This window comes from Callospermophilus lateralis, chromosome 2 (genome assembly GCF_048772815.1).
Source record: "Callospermophilus lateralis isolate mCalLat2 chromosome 2, mCalLat2.hap1, whole genome shotgun sequence".
Classification (NCBI taxonomy): Eukaryota; Metazoa; Chordata; class Mammalia; order Rodentia; family Sciuridae; genus Callospermophilus; species Callospermophilus lateralis.
In genome coordinates, this window is record NC_135306.1 from 108,895,614 (window position 1) to 108,909,262 (window position 13,649).

At 49.5% G+C, this 13,649-nt stretch overlaps 1 protein-coding gene across 3 annotated transcripts; it reads left to right on the forward strand.

The window, feature by feature from the left end:
* Positions 1-256: 256 nt before the first annotated feature.
* Positions 257-12,911, forward strand: Hyou1 (hypoxia up-regulated 1). 3 transcript variants are annotated; one of them, XM_076846299.1, is made up of 26 exons: positions 257-279; positions 1,150-1,247; positions 1,439-1,532; positions 1,717-1,795; positions 1,920-2,074; positions 2,166-2,242; positions 2,564-2,745; positions 3,006-3,121; positions 5,478-5,670; positions 5,825-5,959; positions 6,073-6,155; positions 6,286-6,418; positions 6,613-6,800; positions 7,083-7,221; positions 7,842-7,902; positions 8,055-8,134; positions 8,540-8,722; positions 8,848-9,020; positions 9,132-9,219; positions 9,329-9,451; positions 9,812-9,945; positions 10,075-10,159; positions 10,317-10,557; positions 10,643-10,693; positions 11,234-11,284; positions 11,413-12,911. In XM_076846299.1, the coding sequence occupies exons 2-26, from the start codon at positions 1,157-1,159 to the stop codon at positions 11,469-11,471; spliced, it is 2,994 nt and encodes a 997-aa protein (XP_076702414.1). In that variant the 5' UTR covers positions 257-279; positions 1,150-1,156; the 3' UTR covers positions 11,472-12,911. The 3 variants fall into 3 exon arrangements, with proteins under 3 accessions (XP_076702414.1, XP_076702413.1, XP_076702411.1); XM_076846298.1 differs by having other exon boundaries at positions 274-359; XM_076846296.1 differs by lacking the exon at positions 257-279 and adding an exon at positions 291-414.
* The last annotated feature ends 738 nt before the right edge of the window (positions 12,912-13,649 follow it).

The following is a 13,649-nucleotide window of genomic DNA, read 5'->3' on the forward strand; positions in this document are numbered from 1 at the left end:
CCGCGGGCGCCCCGGCGTCGGTGTTGGGGAGGCGGGAGCGAAACGCGCCGGCCCGTGACGTGGTCCAATCCGTGGCCGACGCCGGCAGTTTCGTCCAGACGGGTGGACTGGCCTCTCCGCCGCCTCCGGGACAGTGCGGGAGACGGAGACGGGGGCGGGTCCAGGACGTGGCCCAATGAAGGCTCGCGCCGGGGCGGCGGAGGCGGGGCCTGAAGGCGGCAGAGCCAATTAGCGCGCGCCGCGTCCGGGGCCGGCTGGTGCGCGAGACGCCGCGGAGAGGTTGGTGGCTAATGTAACAGTTTGCAAACCGAGGGGAGTTGTGAAGGGCGCGGGCTGGGGGCGCGCAGCCGGCCGCGTGGGTACGTCCGCGCTGCGTTTGTCCCAGAGTCGGGGCCATTGGAGCGGAGGCCAGAGGTAGCTGGAGTGGGGATGGAGAGGGTGCCCGGCCACCGCTCTTAGGGGACACAGCGTGTGCTGCCTCCGGGGGCGGGTCGGTAGCGGGAGTGAGGGCCGCAGGGAAGCCGGTGCGTTGGGCCCAGCAGTTCGGGCCCTGGGTCGCCCCCACGCGCTAAGGGTGGGCCGGGATGCGTTTCCGGGAGTAAGAGCGGCCGTCTTCGTCAGGTGAGACTTAGGTGTTAACACCGGGTACTCGATATCCACCGACTAGTAACCTTACCTCTCCCGGCACATCGTCTCTCTGGGCGGCGGGGCAGGGGGTGGGACAACCCGCAAAGATGCCGAGCAGGAGACAGGCCGTTCTATCTTAACCACCCCCAACGTCATCACCTCTCAGTTCCTGTCCTGGCCCAGCCTAGCTTTCCCAGCCACCTAGAAGCTCCAGGTGTGAGGAGATAGTTGAGCCCCGGCCCCACCCCGGGATCCTGACAGCTTGCATGGCACTGTGGTGCGCCAGTTACTGGTAGTGCAGTGGACCTAAGGCCCTTGTCTCCTTCCTCTTGACCTATTACCTTCTCTGTTTAGAGATGTGGCGGAGCCAAAATTGATGCTCTTTGGGCTTTTCAGTGGACACTCTGAGATGATTAGAACAGTTGGAACCCATCAAGAGGGAAGGACTGTAGACTGCTCTGTTCTGGGATGTCAGTTCTGCTCATGGCATTCAGTTTCAAGTGTTTTTTTCTCCTCCTCCAGGGGCATAATGGCAGCCACAGTCAGAAGGCAGAGGCCAAGGAAGCTAGCCTGTTGGGTCTTGATGGCTGTCCTGTTGGCAGATCTATTGGCGCTGAGTGGTATGTACACTGCAGAGGGATCAACAGAAGAAATGATTGGTGCAAGGGTCAGAAGATTTTACAGCTACTGGACCCAGACTTTTTTCTTTTTTTTTTTTTTTCTATCTTTCTCCATGGAACATGGAATGCTTTAGAGGGCCCAAAGGAAGGTGGGAGTAATGGGGCTAATTGACAAACTGTTTTCCCATCAGACACTCTGGCAGTGATGTCTGTGGACTTGGGCAGCGAATCCATGAAGGTGGCCATTGTCAAACCTGGAGTGCCCATGGAGATTGTCTTGAACAAGTGAGGATAGCCCCACTGTCAAGGGTGGGCAATGGAAAATTCTGGGCTCCAAGTGGGTGTGTGTTCCTCATAGTGCTCACAGCAGACTTTAGTGTCTTGAATTAATGAATGAGTGTGGAGTAGTGAGACTCCTGGGGTTCCTACCCTGCATCAGGTACCTGGGCCTGATGTCTCTTTTCCTCAGGGAATCTCGGAGGAAAACCCCAGTAACCGTGACCCTAAAAGAAAATGAAAGATTCTTTGGAGACACTGCAGCAGGCATGGTGAGTCAGCAGCCCCCTTCAAAGAGTGGTGGATTCAGTTGTTCCTTTATTGATCTCTGTGATGTAAGGCAACCAATCTTGACCTGAGCACCTAACACTCTGCTTCTTCTTTACCTCCTTTCAGGCCATCAAGAACCCAAAGGCTACGTTACGTTATTTCCAGCACCTTCTAGGGAAACAGGCAGATAACCCCCATGTGGCCCTGTATCGGGCCCGTTTTCCAGAGCATGAGCTAAGCTTTGACCCACAGAGGCAGACTGTGTACTTCCAGATCAGCCCGTGAGTGTTCTATTGCAAAAAGCGGGCAGAGCAGCCTGACTGGGGTCCTTATTTGACTCTCCTTGCCTCTAACTACCCCTCCTTCTCTCAGGCAGCTTCAGTTCTCACCTGAGGAGGTTCTAGGCATGATTCTCAATTACTCCCGGTCCCTGGCTGAAGATTTCGCAGGTGAGTATCAAGGTGGAGACAGTGGGAGCCAGGCTCCCTGGGATCTAAAACCTTGATTCTCAAATGGGGCCATTTTTGCCTTCCAGGGTACATCAGGCAGTGTCTGAATATTTGGTTGTCAAAATATTTGGTTGTCACATATTTGGTTGTCAAAACTAGGGATATAGTACAGTGTCCTCTAGTGGGTAGAAGCCAGTGATACTGTTATACATCCTGCAATGCACAGGATAGCCCCCAACTTCAGAGAATTATCTGGTCCAAAATGTCACGCTTTATCTAAGGTATGGAGCAGGTGGGACTCTGTTCTGTTGTCCTCTGTAGAGCAGCCCATCAAGGATGCTGTCATCACCGTGCCAGCCTTCTTCAACCAGGCTGAGCGTAGAGCTGTGCTGCAAGCTGCCCGAATGGCTGGCCTTAAAGTACTGCAGCTCATCAATGACAACACTGCCACTGCCCTCAGCTACGGTGTCTTCCGTCGGAAGGATATCAATGCCACTGCACAGGTGAGCCAGAGAGGCCTCTTGACCAGACATGCAAGATAGCTGAGTCTGAGGATGCAAGTCATTTGGCCCATTTTGCATCTTGTTTGCATGGTTGGCCCATACAGCAGCCTCCTCTCAGCCCTCATTGAAACTATTCAGGTTTTGTTTTTGTTTTTGTTTTTTTTGAGAGTTGGGCAGCTTCTTGGATGCAGGCAGATAGGTAGGCATGCCACCTGATATTTGATAAAGTTCTTATGACAGTTACCTTGATGTCTTCATAGAATATCATGTTCTATGACATGGGGTCAGGCAGCACCGTGTGTACCATCGTGACCTACCAGACTGTGAAGACCAAGGAAGCTGGGATGCAACCACAGCTACAGATCAGGGGCGTGGGGTAAGCTGGAGCTGAGAAAAGTTAAGACCCTCAGGTCAGGAATCCTCTCCTGGATAAAGCATCAGTCTTGGTGGGGTGAGCCCTCCCAAAAAGTAAGGGGGACAATTTGGGGAATACTGAAAGGCAGGGAGGTTCCTGGACTTAAAATCCATGAGACTTCAGGCCATATGCAGAGTGTCAAATTCAGTCTTTTTTTTTTTTTTAAGCTCCTTTATTTTATGGTAAAAATGTCTACTTTACTTCATTTGTCAACTGTGGTTGTTTTTCTTTTCTTTGTCTTTTTTTTTTTTCTTTTTTCCTTTTTTTTTTTTTTTCTTTTTTTTTGGTATAATGGATTGAACCCAGGGGCACTTAGCCTCTGAGCTACATCCCCAGCTCTTTATTTTGAGACAGTTTCTCTAAGTTACTGGGAATGGATTTGAACTTGGGATCCTTCTCCTGCCTCAGCCTCTGTTTCATGGAATATGCAGCACCCACCTCATTGTGTTTCTTTGTTTTTCTTTAACATGGACACAGTACCTTTATTTCATTCATTCATTTATTTATTTAGATGTAGTGCTGAGGATTGAACCCAGTGCCTCACATGTTTAAGACAAGCGCTCTACCACTGAGGTTCAACCCCAGCCTCATTGTGTTTCTTTTTTTTTTTTTTTTTTTTTTTAAGAGAGAGGGAGAGAGAGAGAGAGAGAGAGAGAGAATTTCAATATTTTATTTTTTAGTTATCGGCGGACACAACATCTTTGTTTAGTATGTGGTGCTGAGGATCAAACCCGGGCCGCACGCATGCCAGGCGAGCGCGCTACCGCTTGAGCCACATCCCCAGCCCTCATTGTGTTTCTTGAACCCATCTTTTTCTGTAACTCTTCACCACTACTACCCCAGAACAAGCTACTGTGACTTCTTACCTGCAGAATTTAAAAAAGAAAGGGAAAAAAAAAGATTGCCCTGGCTGGGTACTTATAACGTTAGCAACTCAGGAGGCTAAGGCAGGAGGATCTCAAGTTCAAGTATATCCTAGACAACTTAGTGAGACCCTGTCTCAAAATTTAAAGAAGTAGGGTGATGTATGTGGTATAGCTTAGTGGTAGAGGGCCCCTACCAGTGCCAAAAAAAAAAAAAAAAAAAAATCTCCTGGCTTCTAGTGACATCCTTTTTTAGTTCTTTTTTTTTTTTTTTTTTTTTTTCCAATATTTACTTTTTAGGTATAGTTGGATATAATGCCTTAATTTTGTTTGTTTATTTTTATGTGGTGCTGAGGATTAAACCCAGAGCCTCACACTTGCTAGGTGAGCGCTCTGCCACTGAACTACAACCTCAGCTCCCCAGTTAGTTCTCTATATTGCAAGCTAGCAGGTGGTTCTTTAAAACTAAGATCTATCTGGGTGCAGTGGTACACACCTATAGTCCCACTAGCTTGGGAGTCTGAGGCAGGAGGATCACAAGTTTAAAGTCAGCCTTAGCAATGTAGCTAGACTCTAAGCAACTTAGCAAGACCCTGTCTCAAAACATAAAGGGTGGAGATGTGGCTCATAGTTAAGTACCCCCTGGGTTCAATACCCAGAACCAAAAAAAAAAATTTTTCAGATTAATGGGCTGGAAAGGTACCTCAGTGGTAGAGTATTTGCCTAGCATGCTTGAGGCCCTGAGCTTGATCCCCAGCAGTGCTAAAACAAAAAACTGATTTGATTTTAACCCATTTCTTTAAAAATTCCCTTGTGCCTGTATCACCTGCCTCCCTCAAGTAGCCAAACCCTCTTACTCGTTGATGCTTGGCATACTTACCCTCTTTGGAATTTGCCACATTCTTCCTTCTTTATACTATTGTTTAGGCTGTTCGTTCTGTGTAGAGTGTTCTTTCCTTTCTTCCCATAGTTAAATCCAGCTCATCCTTAGGTTTCAATTCAAGCATCAGTTCTTCAAGACAGCTTGACATCCTTGAATAGCACAGATCTCCTCTCACACATTCTATAAGCTTCATTTTCTTTTCCTTTATAACACATGAATGATTACGATTTCACTTTAGCAGGGTCATTCAGCTATTAGATTAGAAACTTCTTGACAGCAAAGACCATGTTTATCCCCAAGTTCCTCCCTTCACATTTGTATTTCCAGAAACAAGTACATAGTTAATACTCAGTGAATGGTGTTGAATGAGTGGGTGGATGAGCTGCCACTGTAAGGTGTCAAGTGTGCTGTGAAAAGTTGAGGATAGAAGATATGTCCATACTTGGAGAACTGGGGTGAATAGGGTCCCTGAAACAACGACAGGGTACCACCTGGGGATGAGATTCAGGCTCCTGAGCCAATGAAGAGACATTGTATTCCTCACATCTTCTCTGCTCCCTTTCCTTAATAGGTTTGACCGTACCCTGGGGGGCCTGGAAATGGAGCTTCGGTTACGTGAGCACCTGGCTGGGCTCTTTAATGAACAGCGCAAGGGCCAGAGAGCCAAGGATGTGCGGGAGAACCCACGTGCCATGGCCAAGTTGCTGCGGGAGGCAAATCGACTCAAAACTGTCCTGAGTGCCAACGCTGACCACATGGCCCAGGTGCCCACTTGGAGCTGCTTGAGGACAAATTTGCCCCACCCAAAGAATGGAGGGCCCTGCCATTCTCCCAAATTTCTAGTCTTGTGGATTTACCCTGCCCACCCAGAGAGCAGGATCTAGTCAAGAACCCTCTGATACCCTTCATCTCCCCTAGATCGAGGGCCTGATGGACGATGTGGACTTCAAGGCAAAAGTGACCCGAGCGGAATTTGAGGAGCTGTGTGCAGACTTGTTTGAACGGGTGCCTGGGCCTGTCCAGCAGGCCCTACAGAGTGCTGAAATGAGCTTGGTGAGGGTGTAACGGGAAGCAGGGAGGACAGGTGGATTTCAAGGGGAAGGGTCAGTGTTGGAGAAGAGCATTAACTGCTTACAGTCACACTTCCTTTTCTTTCCCTACTGCAGGATGAAATTGAACAGGTGATCCTGGTGGGTGGGGCCACTCGGGTCCCCAAGGTTCAGGAGGTGCTGCTGAAGGCTGTTGGCAAGTGAGTGTGTGGAGGGGCATGGGGCCTACTTCTGCCCAGGGCATTGCTGCAGGGCTGGGCAGCTGGAGGGCTGAGGGAGGGGAAATCCTGGCTCCTGGGTGGATGGCACTGAAGTCTGGGACTCTCATAGGGAGGAGCTAGGCAAGAACATCAACGCAGATGAAGCAGCTGCCATGGGGGCTGTGTACCAGGCAGCTGCACTGAGCAAAGCCTTCAAGGTGAAGCCATTTGTTGTCCGCGATGCAGTGGTCTACCCCATCCTGGTGAGTGAACTTCTCTCTGATCAGAAGATGAGTTCCCTTTGCCTCTCCAAGTGTGATCTCACTTGCCCACACTAACCTGTCCCATTGTTTTTCTGCTGAGAGACCCTCTCCATCCCAACCTCAAGAGAGACCTGCCATCCCTGCCCCACAACCTGCTCTAGTTTTCCAGTGTGCCTTCTCTGCCTGCTGTGTAGGTAGAGTTCACAAGGGAGGTTGAGGATGAGCCCGGCATTCGAAGCCTAAAGCACAATAAGCGTGTGCTCTTCTCTCGCATGGGGCCCTACCCTCAACGCAAAGTCATCACCTTTAACCGCTACAGCCATGATTTCAACTTTCACATCAACTACGGTGACCTGGGCTTCCTGGGGCCTGAGGATCTTCGGTGAGGGGCGGTGGAGCAGGATGGGAGTTCCAGGGAAGGGTGGTATGGCTGTCAGATGACCTAAGGATTTGGGGGAGGAAGATGTGGGGCCTGCAGGGCTGAAGTGGGAAGCAGGTAGTTGGGTTAGAGTGAGGTTGTAAGCAGCCTCTCCTAGGAGTGCTTCCATCCTCTGAGTACTTCCTAGGGTAGTGCCCCTGACCTCTGGGGCCCTAAGGCTATATAACCTGGTATTGGATGTGGGATGGGTGGGTTTCCTCAAACTCTTTTTTCCCTCTCAACCAGGGTATTTGGCTCCCATAATCTGACCACAGTGAAGCTAAAAGGTGTGGGTGAGAGCTTCAAAAAGTATCCCGACTACGAGTCCAAGGGCATCAAGGCACACTTCAACCTGGATGAGAGTGGTGTGCTCAGTCTAGATAGGGTGAGAGCAAAAGGAGACCTGTGTGCAGGGCAGGGACCTGGCTTTGCCAGCCTTTGCGAGAGTGGGTTCCATAGGAAAAGGGTTTTAGATTCAGATCAATCTTGGTTGTAGGCAACAGCCAACCTCTTCAGGGTTAGCAAACTTCTGAGGCCCTCTAGTGGGGCCCTTTGCATGGCCTATACATGCTATAGACTTTGTAACTTGCTTAGAAGGAACTATAGAATGGGTAAGAGCCTTTTTTTTTTTTTTTTTGGTGATAGTGGGGATCCATGCACATGCTGAGTAAGGGCTCTGCTGCTGAGCTACACCCCTGGTCTGAGAAACCTATTTTTGAAGAATAGTTCTGGGCCTGATATCTTCTAGCACATAACTTTGGGAAATGATGACCCATGGAGACATGAAAGGCTTTGAGGGGAAAAGAGAAGCTACGATCCTGTCCTTGGGCTCATAATCAAAGGGGTTAGGGTAACCACCCAGGAGTCCTTAGAAAAGGTAGGTGAGGGACTAGGCCAGCACAGCTGCCAGGCCCAAAGCATGCATAAGCAGGCATTCACCATGGTAGGGTGTTTGTGAAGAAATATGGGTTGGTATTTGTGTTTATATTGAACCTTTGTCTTTAGGTGGAATCTGTATTTGAGACCCTGGTGGAGGACAGCCCAGAGGAGGAATCTACTCTTACCAGTAAGGATGAGTATGTGCATATGTGTGTGTGAGCATGCACAAATGGAAATGTACTCATGTGTAGCTTGGGAGGTGGGCAGGGCATTGTCCTTAGATCAGGGTCAAGTCACCGTGTGGTTCCCTTTTGATCTTTTGGGCTTCCTTTCCCCTAGAACTTGGAAACACCATTTCCAGCCTGTTTGGAGGTAGTACCACACCAGACACCAAAGAAAATGGGACTGATGCTGTCCAGGTAAGCTCAGGATGGAGCCTGGAGAGCAGTGTGGAGGCAGGTAGCAGCAGCAGAGGCAGGGAGTCAGGTGGACATCCCAGCTGCCAGGGATGCAGAGGACCTCATCTTCCCCCTTAGCTTGTGCCAGGTTTAGCATTTCCTCTTATTCTTTTGTACTGGGAGCCATTCTGTGTACCAGAACCAAAGCTCATTTCTCTCATGCCCAGATGCTCTCCCTTTGCTAGCTAGACTGCTACAGACCAAAAAGTCCCGACTCTGTCCCTGTGGTTGTCGTCTGTCTACCCCCAAGCTGTGTCCTCAGTGGTGATCCCTTTTAGAGCAGAGGAGCTGGTGTGACTGAGGCCAGGCCTGGCCCACAAGCTCTTCTAGTGATTGTAATATGAGGTGCCTGTCATTGTTTCCCAGGAGGAAGAGGAGAGCCCTGCTGAGGGGACCAAGGATGAGCCTGGGGAGCAGGCGGAGTTCAAGGAGGAAGCTGAGGCCCCAGTGGAGGATACTTCTCAGACTCCACCCCTTGAACCTAAAGAGGACACTCCTGAGGGAGAAAAGCCTCCTGAAAAAGAAAGTGGGGACAAGTCTGAGGCCCAGGTGAGCTATAGGTCGGGGAAGGCCAGTGGACGTAGGGGCAAAGGGAGTGGATGGATGCCTCTTTATTACTTACCTGGTGGAGAAGGCAGAGGCCTTTTCTGATGTCCCCAACTCTTGCCATCCAGAAATCCAGTGAGAAGGGGGAGGCAGAACCTGAGGGTGGCCTTCCAGCCCCTGAAGAGGAGAAGAAGCAAAAGCCTGCCCGGAAGCAGAGGATGGTAGAGGAGATTGGGGTGGAGCTGGTAGTTTTGGACCTGCCTGACTTGCCTGAGGATGAGCTGGCTCGTTCAGTGCAGAAGTAAGTAAAGACTGTACGCATGTGTGAGGTAGGCACAATGTGGAATGGTGTACTGGGAGGAGTCCGAGTTCTAACCTACCTCTCCCACATCCCTGCTCCTTTGTTCCACAGACTTGAGGACTTGACCTTCCGAGACCTAGAGAAGCAGGAACGGGAGAAAGCAGCCAACAGCTTGGAAGCTTTCATCTTTGAGACCCAGGTTGGCAGGCTGGAGCAGCATCCTCTTCCCCCTGGCACTTGGATTGAAGGAACCGGCTCTGAGCCTTGCCCTTGACTCACTGCATGCATGCATTTGTGTCCTTTGCTAGGACAAGCTGTACCAGCCTGAGTACCAGGAAGTGTCCACTGAGGAACAGCGTGAGGAGATCTCTGGGAAACTCAGTGCTGCATCTACCTGGCTGGAGGATGAGGGCTTTGGGGCCACCACTGTGGTGAGGGGCCTCCCATGAAGTGGTGGGCAGGATGAAAGCTCTCAACTTCCTCTCCCAAGGTCAGAGAGTGAGAAAAGCTAGGGTGCAAGCCATAAGCAAGGAATTAGGCTGAGCACAGTGGTGTACACCTGAAGTCCCAGCTACTTGGGAGACTGAGGCCAGAGGATCGTTTGAGCCCAGGAGTTTGGGTCCAGCTTGGGCAAATAGAGCTAGACTCAAAATAAGAGGAGCTCAGTGATAGTGTGCCAGCCCCACATTCATGAGTCCTTGGGTTCAGTCCCCAGCGCCAAATAAAACAAGGACTCAGGGCTGACTTTAGGACTCTCCTGTCATCCCCTCTGCCCACCTCATGTACCTCAGATGTTGAAGGAGAAGCTGGCCGAACTGAGGAAGTTGTGCCAAGGGCTATTTTTCCGAGTGGAAGAACGCAAGAAGTGGCCTGAACGGCTCTCTGCCCTCGACAATCTCCTCAACCATTCTAGCATGTTTCTCAAGTGAGTGGCCTGGTGCCCTTTCTCCACTGTTTATTCCTGCCAAAGCCATAGTTTATTCCCACCTGTTTCATTTTCCCCATGCACAAACCCCTCTGCCCCAGGGCTGATTTTTCTCTTCTCTGGTTCCAGGGGCGCCCGGCTTATCCCAGAAATGGACCAGATCTTTACTGAGGTGGAGATGACAACTTTAGAAAAAGTCATCAATGAGACCTGGGTAATCACTGGGTGAATACATAACTGGTGTCCACAGGCCGAGTGACTTTCAGTCTGAGGGAAGAGCTTGAGGCTGGGCGGGACTTTGATTTCATCTGGGACAGAGACACCTGCTCTCCCCCTGTCTGGCTCTGAGCCTATTCTGGCCTTACCCACAGGCCTGGAAAAATGCAACTATGGCTGAGCAAGCCAAGCTTCCTGCCACAGAGAAGCCTGTGTTGCTCTCAAAAGACATCGAGTCCAAGATGATGGCCTTGGACCGCGAGGTGCAATATCTGCTCAATAAGGCCAAGTTTGCCAAGCCCCGACCCCGGCCCAGAGACAAGAATGGCAACCGAACAGAGCCTCCCCTCAATGCCAGTGCCAGTGACCAGGGGGAGAAGGTCACCCCACCAGCAGGTAAGGACAGGGTACCTGGCTCCAGGTTCTGTTGGGCAGGGAAAAGTCCTCCTTTCCCTTCATCTTACTCCTGCTTTCCCTCCAGGCCACACTGAGGATGCAAAGCCCATTTCAGAACCTGAGAAAGTAGAGACTCGTGAGTTGGGAAAACCATGGTTGGGAATGGGAATGTTGCATTAGCCTAAGAGTAGACAAAATGGAAAGCACAGCCTGTTTCTGGATAGCCCATGAACTATAGATGGCCTTTACTCTTTTGAAGTTTTTTTGTTTTTTTAAACTATTATAGCTTTATAGTTATACATAGTAGTTGGGTTCATCCCAACAAACTCAATACTTGAGGTATTCGTTTTAAAAAAAAAAACATAGAGACCAAATGTGACCCACACACACTAAAATATTTACTGCCTTTTTTTTTTTTTTTTAACTTGGGCTTGAACCCATGGACCCTTAACCACTGAGCCACATCCCCAGCCCTTTTTATATTTTTTTTAGAGGCAGGGTCTTGCGAAATTGCTGAAGCTGGCTTTGAACTTGGGATCTTCCTGCCTCAGCCTCCCAATCCACTGGGATTACAGGCATACACTGCCGCACCTCGCCTAAAAATTCTAACCTCTCCTTAGCTTCTGTCTCCCCCCTCCTTTCCTTCTAAAACTAATCCATTCCTTCCAAAATGCAGGATCTGAACCAAAAGACACGGAGCCTCTGGAGTTGGGAGGTCCTGGAGTAGGTAAGGGTGGAACCTGGGGTATGCTGGGTAGTCTGGTGGGCTTGGAGGGAAAACATCTGCAAAGAATTGGGGCTCACTTACCTCTCTTCACCTTCCATGCTTTCCTTGCTCTCCCCAACTGCCAACAGACTCTGAACAGGAGCAGCCAGCAAGACAGAAGAGGCCTTTGAAGAATGATGAGCTATAACCCCCACTTTCAGTCTCCCCACTCCACTCCAGCCCCTTCTCCTACCACTTCTATTTATTATACATCTGGGTGGGGGGAGGGGCTGGTCCTGCCCTCAGAGGCTCAAATTCCTTCTCTCTCACCTGGGAGGGAGTGTGGAGAAGGGGCAGGATGGGCCACTCATCAGTTCCTTCTGGGGTAGCTCTGTGGTTAAAACCTGAACTTATTCTGATCCCCTCCCTACCCCCAGTTTCCTACCCATTTGGCCCTGCATTTGGGAAAAATCACTATTATGTCTTAATTATTTGCCTGTGGGTAGGTGAGAGAACAGTCAGAAGTGGTTTATGGAGATATGGGTAGTGGGAAGGATGTCCTGGGACACTGGAGAGCATCTTCTCTGGGCATCCTTCCTTCTTCCTTTTACCATGAAAATCAATGTCCCATTTGGGCCAGTGTCTACAGAGCCTTGGTCACCAGGTTTGGTTTCCAAGTGCCTATCTATGTTCTTCTTCCAAGGTCTTCTCTTTCCATAACCCCTCCCCCCAGTTCCCATCTGGCTCCTTTTTTCATTCTTTTTCTTGGCTTCATGGTACAAGTTGGGTGGTTCCCTGCCCCTTGCCCAAAGCCTTCCATCTAAACTGGCTGGAGCAAATCTCAAGTATTACCACCAGCGTGTCTGGCCTCTTGTGGCCAGAGTTTGCAGGGAGCAGGTAAGGGAATCGGCTGCTCTCCAGGGAATGAGATGTATGAAAGTGCTGAAGCCCTCACTTGTGGGCTGTTGGGCCCAGGAAGGCCATGTAGAGTAGCTGGCATGGATACAAACATCCTACAGACACTCAAAATCCTTATCTTCCCAATAGCCTGGTACCCCAGGTTCTTAGGACTACCTGCCCCATCTCTCCTGCTGTTCTGCCTCTTCTAGACAGAGCCTTCCCGCTACCCCTGCCCCTCTGGGCTGACCAAAATGTGCTTTCTACTGTGAGCCCCTATCCCAAGACCCTGGGGGATGGAGAGACCATGGTGTGAATGTAAAAATGCCACCTCAGTCTTTGAGGAGGGCTTTGTGGGTAAAGGAAGATCAGGACTGGCCTGCCTTGTGCATGTTGCTCTGCTCGGATGGGGGTCCTTTCCCCACTATGCTGAGGCCTAGGGAGCCTGTCCTCCAGTATTCTGTCTGTAGCAGGAGCTAGGGCTGCCACCCCAGTTCCAGGACAAGGGCAAACCTGGTTGTGTCAGTTATTTTGTCTCTCGTTTTATTTTTCCTCTCCTCCTTTTTTTTTTTTTTTTTTTTTTGCCACATTGGCAGAGAGGGGCCTAAGGGTCTCATCCCCACCCCCATCTTCTGTATGTTTGAGTTATTTCATTAGCAGTTGAGGCTGGTTGGACAGGTTTGAATCAAATCGTACTTTGCTCCATTGTTAATTGAGAAACTGTTTCAATAAAATATTCTTTTCTACAGTTTTTGTGCTTTGCTTTTTTTAAATGTTTATTTCCTGAACATAAATAATTGCATGTTTAGTATAGAAAACTGAGAATATAGAAGTTTGTGTAATAAAATTACCTTTAGTACTACCACCAAAGATTAACACTTTAAATTTAACTGAAATTTAACTACTGTATGTAGTTTTTCTTTTTTTGGAAACAAAATTTGGCTTTTACCATAACATTCTTTAGATCCCTGTTTCATCCATTTTTTATGTAACTTATTTTCTTGTTATTTATGGTAGGGTCTTACTGTGTTGCCCATGTTGGCCCTAAACTGTGCACAAGTGAGCCTCCTGCCTCAACCTCCCAAGTAGCTGGGACTATAGGCATACACGATTGTGTCTGCCCTGTGACATCCATTTTGGAGGTAGCAACCCCCTTTTTTGCCGGGGAGGGACCAGGGATTGAACTCAGGGGCATTCAACCTCTGAGCACATCCCCAGCACTATCTTTTTGTATTTTATTTAGAGACAGGGTTTCACTGATTTGCTTAGTGCCTCTCTTGCTGATGCTGGCTTTGAACTCACCATCCTCCTGCCTCAGCCTCCCAAGCACTGGGATTACAGGTGAGTGCCACTGCCCAGCTGGTAGCAACCCTATTTTACAAAAACAATAATCTGCAGTTCATAGAGGATCAGTTATTGGTTTAAGGAATCTGTTAAGGGCTTCAGTGAGGATTTTAAATTCTGACCCATAAGCCCTTGTTCTTTTTAC

Excerpts from the sequence above, each read along its gene's own strand:
- Hyou1 (XM_076846299.1), top strand. The coding sequence starts at position 1,157 with ATGGCAGCCACAGTCAGAAGGCAGAGGCCAAGGAAGCTAGCCTGTTGG. Across the intron at positions 1,248-1,438 it reads AGATCTATTGGCGCTGAGTG|ACACTCTGGCAGTGATGTCT; the intron begins GTATGTACACTG and ends TTTTCCCATCAG. Across the intron at positions 3,122-5,477 it reads CTACAGATCAGGGGCGTGGG|GTTTGACCGTACCCTGGGGG; the intron begins GTAAGCTGGAGC and ends TTTCCTTAATAG.